The 18,173-nt window shown below is 49.1% G+C and overlaps 1 protein-coding gene across 1 annotated transcript in view; it reads right to left on the bottom strand.

Annotated features, from left to right (window-relative positions):
• HDX (highly divergent homeobox) overlaps positions 1-18,173 on the bottom strand; it is a 60,272-nt gene that overhangs the window by 29,883 nt on the left and 12,216 nt on the right. Inside the window, exons 4-7 of the mRNA XM_075323080.1 lie at positions 16,797-17,906; positions 13,003-13,056; positions 6,268-6,414; positions 1,938-2,136 (exon numbers count right to left, since the gene is read on the bottom strand). Of these exons, the coding sequence (XP_075179195.1) occupies positions 1,938-2,136; positions 6,268-6,414; positions 13,003-13,056; positions 16,797-17,906 (1,510 nt within the window). The remainder of the gene's footprint in view (positions 1-1,937; positions 2,137-6,267; positions 6,415-13,002; positions 13,057-16,796; positions 17,907-18,173) is intronic.

Here is an 18,173-nt window from a genome sequence, read left to right as displayed (position 1 = left end):
CTCCCAAGTGAGTGAGTTTTTCATGTTGCATTTTCTGAATTTCTTCAGGTTATATCACGTTTTTAACTTTTTGGTTTGTCAGGTTTGAAATAAAACTACTTTATTCTTGATAATTCCTGGTATTTGTTTTTCGCAAAACTTTATTGATACTTGTGAGGATTATATGTGTTTTTTTGCCACACACTCCATTCTTTTATCTTCTTATTTTTGCGTCCCTGTGCCCAGGTTTATCTGCCATACCCAGAAAACACCCTTGACAACCCTGTGGGAACTGCAGTGGTGGGGGTACCCTGGTTGTCAGCCAGTGGTCTCATATATAAGACTATAGAGGGCATGCTCTGCTGTGGAACATTGTGGGAGATTTGGGGTACGCTGTGCAAGTGGCTAAGAGACAATAGGGGGAAATCGCCATGTATTTAGTAAAGTTTGTGGTATTAACCCCTTCACCTCCCAACGAGTTTTCATTTTTGGTTTTCATTTTTTCCTCCCTTCTTCCAAGACCCATAACTTTTTTCATTTTTCCATGAATACTGCCATATGAGGGCTTGTTTTTTGTGGGGGGGCAAGTTGTATTTTTCATTGAAACCATTAGTTTTATCGGACAGTGTACTGAAAAATAGGAAAAAAAAATCCAAGTGCTGTGAAATTGCAAAAAAAGTGTCAGTGCAGCTTTGGATTTCACTGCAGTATAATAAAGTGTGCACGCAGCTCTGGATGTCCTTGGAGTATAAAAAAAAAAAAATTGTGAATGGAGCTCTTAATGTGACTGTAGTATAATAAAGTGTGAGTTCAGCTCTTAATGTGACTTGAGTATAATAAATTGTGTATGCAGCTTTGAATGTGACTGGAGTATAATAATGTGTGAGCGCAGCTCTGGATGTGACTAGAGTATAATAAAGTGTGCATGCAACTGTAGATGTCACTGAAGTATAATAAAGTGTGCATGCAGCTCTACACGTGACCGGAGTATAATAAAGTGTGAGTGCAGCTCTGGATGTGACTGGAGTATAATAATGTGTGAGCGCAACTCTGAATGTGATTGGAGTATAATAAATTATGAACGCCGCTCTGGATGTGACTGGCGTATAAAAAAATGGAGCTCTGGATGTGACTGGAGTATAATAATGTGTGAGTGCAGCTCTAGATGTGACTGAAGTATAATAAATTGTGCATGCAGCTCTGGAAGTAACTGAAGTATATTAAATTGTGAGCGCAGGTCTGGATGTGACTATAATATAACAAATTGTGAGTGCAGCTCTGGATGTGACTGGAATATAATAAATTGTGAGTGCAGCTCTGGATGTGACTATAATATAATTGTGAGTCCAGCTCTTGGTGTAACTTTTGTGAACGCAGCTCTAGATGTGACTGGAGTGTAAGGCCTCGCTCCCCTTTGCGTATAAAAAACGGACAAGTGCAAAGCGAGGAAAAAAAAACAAAAAAAAAAAAACAAAAACCAATCACATTGCACTTGGACCAACGCTGATTCAATGAGTCAGTGCTGATCTGCGAGGTTTTGTTCTCCGCTATAGTCGGCCACAAGACAAATGATCTCAGCATACGGCCACGTAAATCAGACGAGAGTCGCCAATACAAGTCTATGGGTACGAGGAAAAAAAAAAATAAAAGACGTTAGCCGGATGATCCTATGCCGTCTGATTTTTACGGCTGCATCACCATTCTGCAGCACAGAGCAATGTAAATGGTCCTGTACAAGATTCTAGAATAATACCGTAGCTGCTGAGAAAAAAAAACGCACGTCATACCGATGCTGGGCAAGAAAACAAAACTCGCACAGCACTCACATGACATATGGAATATCACACGGATTTCACTCGGCCAGCTTTTCTGGATGAGAATGGGCCAGATTTTTTGTACACAGATTTGATGCAGTTCGGCACCATTGTTCCATGGATTTCTGGGGCGTCACTTCTTACCTTGAGAACTTTCTTCAGAAAGGCAAATCGACACTTCATCATGGCGGTCGTGGTCTTCCACCACCCCGGCCACAGGGTCCTCAGTTGGCGTCAGTGAGGCAGATTCTAGCTGTTCAGGGAAGATGGCGGGGCCTCCGCGGGGAGGTGGGACCTCGATGCCCATTAATCGATATTTTCGTCTTCGATTGCCGATCCACGTCTGCAGAATTAATACACTGACATGACACCGAATGAAGGGAGTGGAAACTCTGCTGCGCTTCCCTAGAGAGGCGGTTTTATATAATTACACTGCATCACTATCAGAGGGATCAGGAACACAATTGGCGCTAATATCATAGGCATAGAATGGCGCAGGATTCAATATGCAACAATCCTATCCATCACAAGTGCGCCATTCCTCCAGTGCAGATAACAGGAGTCTGCAGTGTGCGGACACATCCTACAGACACACGTGATGGTAAGCGGCCGCTCCGCAGATCAGCACCCCCATCACCTGCAGCGAGTGCTATATATAGCAGCACAGACAGGATGAGTAAGTAGTTTACCAGGACAGTTATTTATTATACAACACCAAAAATCTATTTCAGGCCTCGCTGGCCGGAGCCTCATACAATATTAACGGCTTTTCTTGGAGAAGAAATTCACGTTCAGCTACAAATCTGCATTATGTTCCCCAGTGTTCACCGCAGCCTCATAAGCAATTTGTGCTGTAAAGTTCTCTGCGTCCCAAGAAATCTCAACCGGGAAATCTGCTGCCTGGACATTTACTGATAATTCTAACTATATACAGTATATCACAAAAATGAGTGCACCCCTCACGTTTCTGTAAATATTTTCTTATATCTTTTCATGGGACAACATTAAAGGTCTGACACTTTGATACAATGTATAGTTGTCAGTGTGCAGCTTGTATAATAGTGTAAATATAGTGCCCTCTAAATAACACAACACACAGCCATTGATGTCTAAACCGCTGGCAACAAAAGTGAGTACACCCCTAAGAGAAAATGGCCAAATTGTGCCCAATGAGCCATTGTCCCTCCTTAGTGTCATGTGACTCATTAGTTTTCCAAGATCTCAGGTGTGAATGCGGAGCAGGTGTGTTAAGGCCACGTCTCACTAAGCGACATCGCTGCTGAGTCACGGTTTTCGTTACGCAACAGCGATCTTGCTAGCGATCTCTTTATGTGTGACATCCAGCAAAGACCTGGCCTCTGCTGTGAGGTCGCCGGTCGTTGCAGAATGTCCTGGACCATTCTTCAAAGGCGATGTCCTGCTGGGCAGGACACATCGCTGTGTTTGACACTGTGTGTCAGGGTCCCAATGACAGCAGAGATCGTTATACAGGTCGCTACTACGACATGTATCGTTATTGAGTCGTTGGTAAGGTCTGACTGTGTGACATCTCACCAGCGACTTACCAGCGATCCTTATCAGGTCGCATCGTTTTCGGGATCGCTGGTAAGTCGCTAAATGTGACGGGGGCTTTACATTCGGTGTTATCTCTCACACACTCTCTCATACTGGTCACTGGCCGTTCAACATAGCTCCTCACACCAAAGAATTCTCTGATGATCTGAATTGCTGCTCTACATAAAGATGACCGAGGCTATAACAAGACTGCCGCCACCCTGACACTGAGCTGCAGCACGGTGGCCAAGACCATACAGTGGTATAACAAGACAGATTCCACGTAGAACAGGCCTCACCATGGTCGCCAACAGAAGCGGAGTGCACGTGCTCAGTGTCATGTCCTGAGGTCGTCCTTTCAGAATAGACGTATGAGTGCTGCCAGCATTGCTGCACAGGTTACAGGAGTGGTGGGGTCTTCCTGTCAGTGCTCAGACCATACATCGCACACTGCAGTGCATTGCTCAGCATAGCTGTCGACCAAGAAGTAAGCCTCTTCTAAAGATGATGCACAAGAAAGACAATTTCCTGAAGACAAGCAGACTATGGAAATGGATTATTGGAATCGTATTGTGGTCTTGATGAGATCAAGATAAACCTATTTGGCTCAGATGGTGTCAATCGTGTGTGGCAGCTCCATGTGAGAAGGACAAAGACAAGTGTGTCCTGCCTACAGTCAGGCATGATGGTGAGGGGTCGTGGTTTGGGGCTGCATTAGTGCTGCTGGTTGTGGGGGCTAGAGTTCATTGAGGGAACCATGAATGCCAACATGTGCTGTGATATCCTGAAGCAGAGCAGGATCCCCTCCCTTCATATTCCAACATGACAATGACCCCAAAGACCTCCTAGACCACCACTGCCTCGCTAAACAAACAGAGTGAAAGTGCTGGATCGGCCAAGCGTCTCCAGACCTAAAACTTATGGATAATCTGTGGGGCCTCCTCAAACGAAAGGTGGAAAAGCGCAAGATCTGTAACATCCACCAGCTTTGTGATTTTATCATGGAGGATGTTCGAGGATCCAGCGGCTCCTGTGAAGCTCTAGCAACCTCCAGGCCCAAGAGAGATAAGGCCGTGCTGGAAAATAATGGTAGCCGCATAAAAAAATTCACACCAAGGCCACAATTTGGCCATTTTAACTTAGGGGTGTACTCACTTTTGTTGCCAGTGATTTACACATTAATGGCTGTGTGTGTTGAGTTATTTAGGAGGACACCAAATCTACACTGTTATTCAAGCTGCACACTGACACTACATTGTATCAAAGTGTCAGATCTTCAGTGTTGTCCCATGTCTCCTGCAAAAAACCTAGCGGCTTAATCCGTGCTATAAAGCAGAGCCGACTTGGTTTTGAGCTACCCACAAAAATTGTACATAGAGTGAAGCTCTATAATCGCATTCCCTATAGCTAATAAACTGCAGTTTAAGACTGTGGAATATGTAAGGACCCTGCATGAGGTCTGTCATATTAGGATAAGCATGATATATAAACCTAGTATAATACTGCCCCTATGTTCAAGAATATAAATACTATAATACTGCTCCCTATTTACAAGAATATAACTACTATAATACTGCTCCCTATTTACAAGAATATAACTACTATAATACTGCCCCCTATGTACAATAATATAACTACTATAATACTGCCCCCTATGTACAATAATATAACTACTATAATACTGCCCCTATGTACAATAATATAACTACTATAATACTGCCCCTATGTTCAAGAATATAAATACTATAATACTGCTCCCTATTTACAAGAATATAACTACTATAATACTGCTCCCTATTTACAAGAATATAACTACTATAATACTGCTCCTATGTACAAGAATATAACTACTATAATACTGCCCCCTATGTACAATAATATAACTACTATAATACTGTCCCCCTATGTACAAGAATATAACTACTATAATACTGCCCCCTATGTACAATAATATAACTACTATAATACTGTCCCCCTATGTACAAGAATATAACTACTATAATACTGCTCCTATGTACAAGAACATAACTACTATAATACTGCCCATATGTACAAGAATATAACTACTATAATACTGCTCCTATGTACAAGAACATAACTACTATAATACTGCCCCTATGTACAAGAACATAACTACTATAATACTGCCCCGATGTACAAGAATATAACTACTATAATACTGCCCCCTATATACAAGAATATAACTACTATAATACTGCCCTCTATATACAAGAATATAACTACTATAATACTGCCCCCTATGTACAAGAATATAACTACTATAATACTGCCCCTATGTACAAGAATATAACTACTATAATACTGCTCCTATGTACAAGAATATAACTACTATAATACTGCCCCCCTATATGCAAAAATATAACTACTATAATACTGCCCCCTATTTACAACAAGAATATAACTACTATAATACTGTCCCTATTTACAAGAATATAACTACTATAATACTGCCCCTATGTACAAGAATATAACTACTATAATACTGCCCGCTATGTATAAGAATATAACTACTATAATACTGCCTCCTATGTACAAGACTATACCTACTATAATACTGCCTCTATGTACAAGAACATAACTACTATAATACTTCCCCTATGTACAAGAATATAACTACTATAATACTGCCCCCTATGTACAAGAATATAACTACTATAATACTGCCCCTATGTACAAGAATATAACTACTATAATACTGCCCGCTATGTATAAGAATATAACTTCTATAATACTGCCCCTATGTACAAGAATATAAGTACTATAATACTGCTCTATGGTAGAATTTGGTTTGCACCTCTGAGCGGAGTGCATTTTGTCGCTGGTGTTGCTGTGTATATCTGTGTATGTATAATGGCGGTGATATGATGAGACTCCTTTGGGCTGTGCCTCGATCACTTACTCTCACTATTTCACAGTCAACGTTGAGTTCGGAGGCCACGGCTTCTATCTTCTCTCGGCACACAGACCCCAGACTGGTCATCCCATGGTCCCAGTACTTCTTCAGCTGGGCGAGGTCGTGGTCACTGAACTGAGTGCGGTCCTGGAGCTGAGGAAACAGTGGAATCTCCTATTACACAATGAGTGTGATATTCTACAAGACTTTCAGAGAAATCATCATCCAGGTCACAGCTCAGATTTTCGCATAGACAGATTTAACAGATTCTGTACGACATTCTGCACAATAATGTATCTGAGTAGGTGACACTATGTATCCAGTCTGCACAATCCCCTCTGAGCTGCAGTCTGGGGATGACACTATGTATCCGGTCTGCACAGTCCCCTCTGAGCTGCAGTCTGGGGGTGACACTATGTATCCGGTCTGCACAATCGCCTCTGAGCTGCAGTCTGGTGGTGACACTATGTATCCGGTCTGCACAATCCCCTCTGAGCTGCAGTCTGGTGGTGACACTATGTATCCAGTCTGCACAATCCCCTCTGAGCTGCAGTCTGGTGGTGACACTATGTATCCGGTCTGCACAATCCCCTCTAAGCTGCAGTCGGGTGGTGACACTATGTATCCGGTCTGCACAATCCCCTCTGAGCTGCAGTCTGGTAATGACACTATGTATCCGGTCTGCACAATCCCCTCTGAGCTGCAGTCTGGTAATGACACTATGTATCCAGTCTGCACAATCCCCTCTGAGCTGCAGTCGGGTGGTGACATTATGTATCCAGTCTGCACAATCCCCTCTGAGCTGCAGTCTGGGGGTGACACTATGTATCCAGTCTGCACAATCCCCTCCGAGCTTCAGTCTGGGGGTGACACTATGTATCCAGTCTGCACAATCCCCTCTGAGCTGCAGTCTGGTGGTGACATTATGTATCCAGTCTGCACAACCCCCTCTGAGCTGCAGTCTGGTGGTGACACTATGTATCCGGTCTGCACAATCCCCTCTGAGCTGCAGTCGGGTGGTGACATTATGTATCCAGTCTGCACAATCCCCTCTGAGCTGCAGTCTGGTGGTGACACTATGTATCCAGTCTGTACAATCCCCTCTGAGCTATATTCTGGTGGTGACACTATGTATCCAGTCTGCACAATCTCCTCTGAGCTGTAGTCTGGGGTGACACTATGTATCCGGTCTGCACAATCCCCTCTGAGCTGCAGTCTGGTGGTGACACTATGTATCCAGTCTGCACAATCCCCTCTGAGCTGCAGTCTGGGGGTGACACTATGTATCCAGTCTGCACAATCCCCTCTGAGCTGCAGTCGGGTGGTGACACTATGTATCCAGTCTGCACAATCCCCTCTGAGCTGCAGTCTGGTGGTGACACTATGTATCCAGTCTGTATAATCCCCTCCGAGCTGCAGTCTGGGGGTGACACTATGTATCCAGTCTGCACAATCCCCTCTGAGCTGCAGTCTGGGGATGACACTATGTATCCGGTCTGCACAGTCCCCTCTGAGCTGCAGTCTGGGGGTGACACTATGTATCCGGTCTGCACAATCGCCTCTGAGCTGCAGTCTGGTGGTGACACTATGTATCCGGTCTGCACAATCCCCTCTGAGCTGCAGTCTGGTGGTGACACTATGTATCCAGTCTGCACAATCCCCTCTGAGCTGCAGTCTGGTGGTGACACTATGTATCCGGTCTGCACAATCCCCTCTAAGCTGCAGTCGGGTGGTGACACTATGTATCCGGTCTGCACAATCCCCTCTGAGCTGCAGTCTGGTAATGACACTATGTATCCGGTCTGCACAATCCCCTCTGAGCTGCAGTCTGGTAATGACACTATGTATCCAGTCTGCACAATCCCCTCTGAGCTGCAGTCGGGTGGTGACATTATGTATCCAGTCTGCACAATCCCCTCTGAGCTGCAGTCTGGGGGTGACACTATGTATCCAGTCTGCACAATCCCCTCCGAGCTTCAGTCTGGGGGTGACACTATGTATCCAGTCTGCACAATCCCCTCTGAGCTGCAGTCTGGTGGTGACATTATGTATCCAGTCTGCACAACCCCCTCTGAGCTGCAGTCTGGTGGTGACACTATGTATCCGGTCTGCACAATCCCCTCTGAGCTGCAGTCGGGTGGTGACATTATGTATCCAGTCTGCACAATCCCCTCTGAGCTGCAGTCTGGTGGTGACACTATGTATCCAGTCTGTACAATCCCCTCTGAGCTATATTCTGGTGGTGACACTATGTATCCAGTCTGCACAATCTCCTCTGAGCTGTAGTCTGGGGTGACACTATGTATCCGGTCTGCACAATCCCCTCTGAGCTGCAGTCTGGTGGTGACACTATGTATCCAGTCTGCACAATCCCCTCTGAGCTGCAGTCTGGGGGTGACACTATGTATCCAGTCTGCACAATCCCCTCTGAGCTGCAGTCGGGTGGTGACACTATGTATCCAGTCTGCACAATCCCCTCTGAGCTGCAGTCTGGTGGTGACACTATGTATCCAGTCTGTATAATCCCCTCCGAGCTGCAGTCTGGGGGTGACACTATGTATCCAGTCTGCACAATCCCCTCTGAGCTGCAGTCTGGGGGTGACATTATGTATCCAGTCTGCACAATTCCCTCTGAGCTGCAGTCTGGGGGTGACACTATGTATCCAGTCTGCACAATCCCCTCTGAGCTGCAGTCTGGGGGTGACATTATGTATCCGGTCTGCACAATTCCCTCTGAGCTGCAGTCTGGTGGTGACACTATGTATCCAGTCTGTACAATCCCCTCCGAGCTGCAGTCTGGGGGTGACACTATGTATCCGGTCTGCACAATTCCCTCCGAGCTGCAGTCTGGTGGTGACACTATGTATCCAGTCTGTACAATCCCCTCCGAGCTGCAGTCTGGGGGTGACACTATGTATCCGGTCTGCACAATTCCCTCTGAGCTGCAGTCTGGGGGTGACACTATGTATCCGGTCTGCACAATCCCCTCTGAGCTGCAGTCTGGGGGTGACACTATGTATCCAGTCTGCACAATCCCCTCTGAGCTGCAGTCTGGGGGTGACATTATGTATCCAGTCTGCACAATTCCCTCTGAGCTGCAGTCTGGTGGTGACACTATGTATCCAGTCTGCACAATCCCCTCTGAGCTGCAGTCTGGTGGTGACACTATGTATCCAGTCTGCACAATCCCCTCCGATCTGCAGTCTGGGGGTGATACTATGTATCCAGTCTGCAAAATCCCCTCCGAGCTTCAGTCTGGGGGTGACACTATGTATCCAGTCTGCACAATCCCCTCTGAGCTGCAGTCTGGTGGTGACACTATGTATCCGGTCTGCACAATCCCCTCTGAGCTGCAGTCTGGTGGTGACACTATGTATCCGGTCTGTACAATCCCCTCTGAGCTGCAGTCTGGTGGTGACACTATGTATCCAGTCTGCACAATCCCCTCTGAGCTGCAGTCGGGTGGTGACACTATGTATCCGGTCTGCACAATCCCCTCTGAGCTGCAGTCTGGTGGTGACACTATGTATCCGGTCTGTACAATCCCCTCTGAGCTGCATTCTGGTGGTGACACTATGTATCCAGTCTGTACAATCCCCTCTGAGCTGCAGTCTGGTGGTGACACTATGTATCCAGTCTGCACAGTCCCCTCTGAGCTGCAGTCTGGTGGTGACACTATGTATCCAGTCTGCACAATCCCCTCTGAGCTGCAGTCTGGGGGTGACACTATGTATCCGGTCTGCACAATCCCCTCTGAGCTGCAGTCTGGTGGTGACACTATGTATCCAGTCTGCACAGTCCCCTCTGAGCTGCAGTCTGGTGGTGACACTATGTATCCAGTCTGCACAATCCCCTCTGAGCTGCAGTCGGGTGGTGACACTATGTTTCCAGTGTGCACAATCCCCTCTGAGCTGCAGTCGGGTGTGCTTTACTTTTGTTACGATGTCACAAACCGTCAGCTGAGAGTAGTATTCAGCCTGCGCATGTTTCCAGCATCTGAACATAAAAAGCAAAACTGTTTCCATTCACTGGCAGCAAGTAGAGATTTTTAAAAAGATGAAGGAGTAAAACAGAAAGCGGGCATCAGATGACCAAGGGTGCTGACTGCCCGGGATGCAGCATGCTACAGACGATAATCTCTTCCCTGCGTTCCCAGAGCCCTAACTTTCCGTGTTTCTTGCCGCTCCTCTGTGCGGCTGGATTTCCTCGCTCGTCCTACACTCAGCAGAGCGTCTGGCAGGGAAATAAGAGATCAGCGGCTGATTGTTCCTGCATAATACGCCGGAGCAGCGGGAAGCGTTCTTATGTTGTGCAGGAGCGAGCGGCGGCATAATGGAAGGTGGCGAGCTTGTCTACAACCTGAGACTAATCTGCCTAATCAATGTTTTGCCTCCTGTCACAGTATTTTCCTTTCTCCGCAGTTATTTACACGGATCAGCGGCACTTGAAAGGCAGCCATTAAGTAAGCGGCTTCCTGGGCACAGCGCGCACGCATCTACCACTACATTTCACTCGAGCACAAAACACCTGGAGAAATCCACCCCGAAAACTTGGATCAAGGGAATCTGCATCTATAATATGCAGAATATTCACTGCATAAAATGTGCCACATGTAAATCCGCCACAACTATTATACCATCTTACATTTCTATCTCATTGGCGCAAATGTGCAAAACTTTGTAATGTGCAGCAATCTAAAGGGCTTGCGTCCGACCTGTGTCTTGAGTAGAGCAGTGGACCCCTAATTTTTGCCACATAGAACAATGCTGCTGCCTCTGCACCCCACAAGGGATACAATATGGCCTTCATTTTTCCACATCACCTGCTCCTTTCCAGGATTCCACTCACATTAAGGGAAGATTCTGGCGCAGATCTCGTATCCACGCAGTTCCTATATTAATAGAAACAAAATCTGATGCACCCCTTCATACATTCCATGAGGTCTGATGTAGAATGGCAGAAGTCGCAGATTTGATTTCCGTGCTGCTGGTCAGCTGCCAGGAGGACGCCGCTCAAATGGGAACATTGTGGAACTAGTGTTCAGGTATGGGGGTCTGCAGAGGATCTACAGGGGGTCATCGTTAGCGGCGGTGATGTTATACCAAGCACTCCACATCAGAGTGGTCTCCTTGGGGGGCCGCTTTACCTCCCACCATCCATCAAAGCGTTTACAAGCTGTAGGACAAAAGTGATGATGAGCCCAGCACAGAAGACTGGAAGCTAAAGGAGAGACGTACAGATGCCTTTGAGGAAAAGTCCAGACACTGGGGCACAGACACCACGACACAGAGCTCAGGCACAGGGATCAGACACCAAGGCAGAAAGACCTGGGATAGAGCCTAGACACCGGGGCACAGAGACCAGGGACAGGGCCTAGACACCGGGGCACAGAGACCAGGGACAGAGCCTAGACACCGGGGCACAGAGACCAGGGACAGGGCCTAGACACCGGGGCACAGAGACCAGGGACAGGGCCTAGACACCGGGGCACAGAGACCAGGGACAGGGCCTAGACACCGGGGCACAGAGACCAGGGACAGAGCCTAGACACCGGGGCACAGAGACCAGGGACAGGGCCTAGACACCGGGGCACAGAGACCAGGGACAGGGCCTAGACACCGGGGCACAGAGACCAGGGACAGGGCCTAGACACCGGGGCACAGAGACCAGGGACAGGGCCTAGACACCGGGGCACAGAGACCAGGGACAGGGCCTAGACACCGGGGCACAGAGACCAGGGACAGAGCCTAGACACCGGGGCACAGAGACCAGGGACAGAGCCTAGACACCGGGGCACAGAGACCAGGGACAGGGCCCAGACACCGGGGCACAGAGACCAGGGACAGAGCCTAGACACCGGGGCACAGAGACCAGGGACAGGGCCCAGACACAAAGACCAGGGACAGGGCCTAGACACCGGGGAACAGAGACCAGTGACAGAGCCTAGACACCGGGGCACAGAGACCAGGGACAGGGCCCAGACACCGGGGCCCAGAGACCAGGGACAGGGCCCAGACACCGGGGCCCAGAGACCAGGGACAGGGCCCAGACACCGGGGCCCAGAGACCAGGGACAGGGCCCAGACACCGGGGCCCAGAGACCAGGGACAGGGCCCAGACACCGGGGCCCAGAGACCAGGGACAGGGCCCAGACACCGGGGCCCAGAGACCAGGGACAGGGCCCAGACACCGGGGCCCAGAGACCAGGGACAGGGCCCAGACACCGGGGCCCAGAGACCAGGGACAGGGCCCAGAGACCAGGGACAGGGCCCAGACACCGGGGCACAGGGACAGGGCCCAGACACCGGGGCACACAGACCGGGCACAGAGTACAAAACTATCGTGTTCAGATAATAACTGGCATAATAACTGGCAACATAAACCTCCAGTTTGTAAAGCAAACCTGTCACACTGAAGACGCAGCCTGAGCTGAGGACAGCAGGATATAGAGCAGAATGATTATATTTGTTGTGGGTGAAGATTTAGTGTAACATGTATGTTATGCAATTTAAATGCTTATTCTAAGCTTAGGAGTCCAGTGGGCGGTTCTAATCAGTGATTGGCAGCCGAGCAGAGAAGGATGTCAGTGACTGAGCCCGCCCACTGGACTTCAGAAGCGCAGTGTGTGGCTCCTTTACTCTCGCCCTAGAGCCGCTATTTCCAGGGTCACTGCTGTTTTTCTCACTGGTGCCCGGCTCTGATCAGTTATTTGGGGGGATATCACCGAGACAAACTCACTCACTGTTCTTTTCCGCGAGCACTCTGTAATCCAAGGCACGGTGAGGTTTCCTGATATCTGTGGAGAGAAAGGGGCAAGTTACAACTTTCATAGATGGAGGCTGCACAATCAATGGGATTTTATCAGGACCTTATCCAATGCCACATATTAATCTCCTAAAATACTCTGCTCCGGTGATGACCCTACTCACGCCAACTCTCAGGCTATGACTTCCCACAAGATCAGTCATCTCATCTCTGCAAATACTCTGTGCTGCTGGGGACCCTATTTGTTCCACTCTATGACCTGACACAAAATGAGCACATTTATTTCCAAACATCCTCTGTGCTGCTGGGGGACCATGCCCCTTAGGCCTCTTTCACACATCTGAAAAACCACGTACCTTTTTCACAGACGTAACAAAGATGCGTTTTGCCCTCTGTGAGCCGTGTTTATGGCACAAGTGTGTTCTCCGGACGGGAACGGGAACTTTCTGCTCACCTGTCCCTGATGTCGCTGTCCGTGGTGCTGATCTTCGGTCTCCGGTCCTGCCGACTCCCCGCTGCTGCAGCTTCCGGCCGCAGTGAAGTGAATATTTAATGAGCATAATGAGCGGCAGTCGGCATCAAGTGACAGCAGCGGCAGAGACAGCAGGGCTGGAGAAGGTGAGGTAAAGTTTTGTTTTTTTTTCTCGCAGACACATGTCTTTTCTTTGGTGCGTGTCACACGGAACACATCCGTGTGGTCTGTGTGTGTTACATGTGACACGTTTGCGTTCCGTGTGACACCCGTGATGCCGGAGAGAAAACGGACATGTCAGCGTGAAAAACACAAGGACACACGTAAATACGGAACGGACACACGTTCCGTGCGCAAATACTTACGTGTGTCCAAAACCATAGGAATACCTAGGTTTACGTGTGTACGTGTCTCCGGTACGTGAGAAAACTGCCAAACACATACCGAAGGCACGTACGTGTGAAAAAGGCCTTGGGCTGCTTTCACACTTGCGTCGTTTTGCATCAGTTGCAATCCGTTGCGTGACTGATGCAACGGATGCGTTGCAGATAGTGGCACAACTGATGTGACTGATGCTGCAAAAAAACAGATCCGTTGTTTTTTTTGTTTTTTTACTGTTTTACCGGCGGCCGGCTATTGTGAACGATCAGCTGATCACCCGGCGGCCGGGCGATCAGCTGATCGTTCACAATAGCCGGCAGCCGGCGATCAGCTGATCGTTCACAATAGCCGGCGGCGGGGCGATCAGCTGATCGTTCGCAATAGCCGGCGGCGGGGCAATCAGCTGATCGTTCGCAATAGCCGGCGGCGGGGCAATCAGCTGATCGTTCGCAATAGCCGGCGGCGGGGCGATCAGCTGATCGTTCGCAATAGCCGGCGGCGGGGCAATCAGCTGATCGTTCGCAATAGCCGGCGGCGGGGTGATCAGCTGATCGCTCGCAATAGCCGGCGGCCGGGCGATCAGCTGATCGCTCGCAATAGCCGGCGGCCGGGCGATCAGCTGATCGCTCGCAATAGCCGGCGGCCGGGCGATCAGCTGATCGCTCGCAATAGCCGGCGGCCGGGCGATCAGCTGATCGCTCGCAATAGCCGGCGGCCGGGCGATCAGCTGATCGCTCGCAATAGCCGGCGGCCGGGCGATCAGCTGATCGCTCGCAATAGCCGGCGGCCGGGCGATCAGCTGATCGCTCGCAATAGCCGGCGGCCGGGCGATCAGCTGATCGCTCGCAATAGCCGGCGGCCGGGCGATCAGCTGATCGTTCGCAATAGACAGCTGCCAGGCGATCAGGTGATTGTTCACAATAGCCGGCGGCCAGGCGATCAGCTGATCTAATCACAATAGACAGCTGCCAGGCGATCAGGTGATTGTTCACAATAGCCGGCGGCCAGGCGATCAGCTGATCTAATCACAATAGACAGCTGCCAGGCGATCAGCTGATCGTTCGGCCGCCGAGAGAGACATTGATTTCAATGATTAAACACAAGAGCTGAGCATGCGCAGTGAAAACAAAAGGATTCCGCCGCTCAAAAAACGTTACATGCTGCGTTCCTGCCGTCCAACAGTCAGTCGTTCCACAACTGATCCGTCATGCGGAGGATGCAACGCAAGGCCATTAGTCGCAATCCGTCGTACATACAAGTCTATAGGTAAAAAATGGAATCCTGCAAAATATTTTGCAGGATACCGCATCAAGGCGACGGATTGCAACTGATGCAAAACAACACAAGTGTGAAAGCAGCCTCACAGTACGTAACCAGCAGTCTATGATCACCAACTTTTCTTTCCACGCCTCATTCTTGACAAGACTAGTACATCCCTCTCCTGAAATACTCTGTGCAGCTGGCAGGTCTCTTAGCTGTAAGCGGACCTGGTATGAGATCACAGATCGAAAGATACAGAACGGACAGGGCAGGGTCCACAGCAGCACAGAGTATTTCAGCAAAGTTGTGATGTGATTATCCTGTAGAAAGCTGTAGACTGAATGTTGCATAGTGGAAGAAGCAGAGCCCCCAGCAGCACAGAGTATTTCAGGAGAGGAGAGCACTGATCTTATAGGAGGTCACAGAGATACATAGAGGAAGGAGCAGGTCCCAGCAGCACAGAGTATTTCAGGGTGGGTATACTGATCTCACGGATGATCTACACAGACAGGTTGGTCCCTCAGCAGCACAGAGTATTTCAGAGAGGGTGGTGTACTGATCTTGTAGGACATCACACACAGAATTACATATAAGGCTGCTTTCACACTACGTTATTTTAACATGCGTCCTGAACGTTTTTTAACGCAAAAACAGATCCAGTGCAAATGCGTTTTCATTTCAATGCATTTGTAATGGACTCGCGTCAACATGCGTTCACATGCGTTTACGTGCGGTTTAGTCAGGATCCAGCGACGTGCAGTTTTTTAACATTTTTCAAAAACGCTACTTTTAGCGTTTTTGAGCTGCGTCCAAATACTGCAAGTCGCTGGATCCTGACTACAAAGCACGTAAGCGCATGAGAACGGTCGTATGCTGATAAACAGGATCCTACTTGGCCAGAAACCAGCCTGGCGTGATCAGTCTCTCTCTCTCTCCCTCTCTTCTCTCTCCTCTCTTTGCCTCTCTCCTCTCGCTCTTCTCCTCGCGCTCTCCTCTCTGCTCTCTCTCTCTCCTCTCTCTGCTCTCCTCTCTTCTCTCTCTCTCCTCTCTTTTCTTCTCTGTCCTCTCTTCTCGCTCCCCTCTCTTCTCCCTTCTCTCCTATTCTCTTCTCCTCTCTGCTCTCTCTTCTCTCTCCTCTCTTCTCTCTTTTCCTTTCTTCTCTCTCTCCCCTCTCTTCTCTCCTCTCTTCTCTCCCCCTCCCCCTCTCCTCTCTTCTCCTCTCTCTTTTGCCCTCAGCTGCGTCTGAATTTCCAGTCTGTCACGTTCAGTTCCACTCACTCCCGATCACATGACTCCAATGCCCGCCCCTAAACTTCCAGTGACAGGATCCTGTGCGTTTCTCTTTGCAAAAACAGGATCCGCTTTTGCAGCAAAAAAACGTTGAGGACGCTTGTTAAAAAAACGTAGTTTGGAAGCAGCCTTAGACAGAGCTGGGTTCCAGCAGCACAGAGGATTTTAGGGGAGGATGGAGATCACAGACTGTGAGTTACATAAACACTCCATGACCTAAGCACAATATTCTCCTGTGATACTCTGTGCTGCTGTGGATTTTTGTTTTAGAATTGACCAGGAATTGAAGATGAAACTAAAACCCTTGTCCCCACCTGTGAGAGTTGCGCCCAGTGGCGCTGGTGCCTGCCGTCAGCCCCGCTGTTTACCTGGTAGTTGTTTGGGTTGGGCATCATAGCCCCGGGCTGGGCGGCTACGCTGTAGTGTCGGTGTAGGCTGCTCCGCGCGGCGTTGTGCCCGGGGTATTGTGTGCTGCTTGTGTTGTGTGCTGAGGTATTCGGGGGCATGTAGAAGTCACTGCTGTGGTACATTGTATTTTCGGCTGGGTCTCTCGTGTTGGGCTGGTGGAGTTTGGCACTTGCTGTCCGTACAGGGATCGGTGACAGCGCGGATCGATTTTCACGTGGTGAACTGTTGCTTTCCCTAAACCTGGAACAGAGCTGGTTCTGAGCCCCCATGGACGCCAGTTCTTCCTCACGGGCGTATTCGTCATTGACGTCTCCAGTCTCCATGGCTATGGAGAAGCAGTTGCTCTCAGGCGGCCGGGGTCTCTCCTCTAGTCCTGCGCTGAGCGTTCTGGGGGAAGGCTCGCCAGGAGCCAAGGAAAACACCTCCCGGATCTCCAGGTTCCTCAGACCACAGGCCGAGTCCCTGGGCCGCTGCCCGGTGGACAGGTGAGGGATGGGGCTTACGTTTGGTTGCTCGGGTTTGTGCAATCGTTGCCCCCCAGGAGCCTCTGCTACATTTTTAACCGACCAAGTGATTGTCTTTTGTGGAGCAAGTCTCTCGATCATCTGGCTGGAGCCCCCAAAGTTTTTCTTGACAGTATACATGGAGTTAGTTGGATTTGCCATATTTTGCTGCCGAGGCAACACCACAGTCTTTTCTTCGATCGGCTGCATGGAGGCTTTGACCACGGGCGCCTGTCGCTGTACCGGAGCCTGCAGCTTGTGATACTCCGCCTCAGTCCTCACTGGCGCCCTCTGCAGGGTGGGCTTCAGGAGATCTGCCTTAGGAGTGGTGGTCTGAGCTGTGGTCCCTGCTCTAGAAGAGTTATTTGGACTGTACACACAAGTCATGATGAGGTCTGCTCCAGAGGAAGTCCTGGGGGGCGGCTGACTACGGGGGATATTTGGTACAGTTCTCACAGTTGCCTCTTGGGGACGGGATGGTGAATTAGGCACTGAGCCTTGTAACTGGCCTCCAGTCTCCACATACGTCTTACTGCTCATCTTCCTCCGCTTGTTACCTACCCAGGTCTGTGGAAATGAAGGAAATGGGACAGTTATGTGACAACACAAGAAAGATACAATGTAGTCTCCATCTATGGAAACATCAGGGATGGCAGTCTCTGCTGCAGTACACTGTGCAATTACATTACTGATCCTGAGTTACCTCCTGTATTATACTCCAGAGCTGCACTCACTATTCTGCTGGTGCAGTCACTGTGTACAAACATTACATTACTTATCCTGTACGGATCCTATATTATACCCCAGAGCTACACTCACTATTCTGCTGGTGCA

This window comes from Anomaloglossus baeobatrachus, chromosome 9 (assembly GCF_048569485.1).
Source record: "Anomaloglossus baeobatrachus isolate aAnoBae1 chromosome 9, aAnoBae1.hap1, whole genome shotgun sequence".
Classification (NCBI taxonomy): domain Eukaryota; kingdom Metazoa; phylum Chordata; class Amphibia; order Anura; family Aromobatidae; genus Anomaloglossus; species Anomaloglossus baeobatrachus.
The sequence above is the reverse complement of the archived record's forward strand: the minus strand, read 5'-3'. Positions and strand labels throughout refer to the sequence as shown.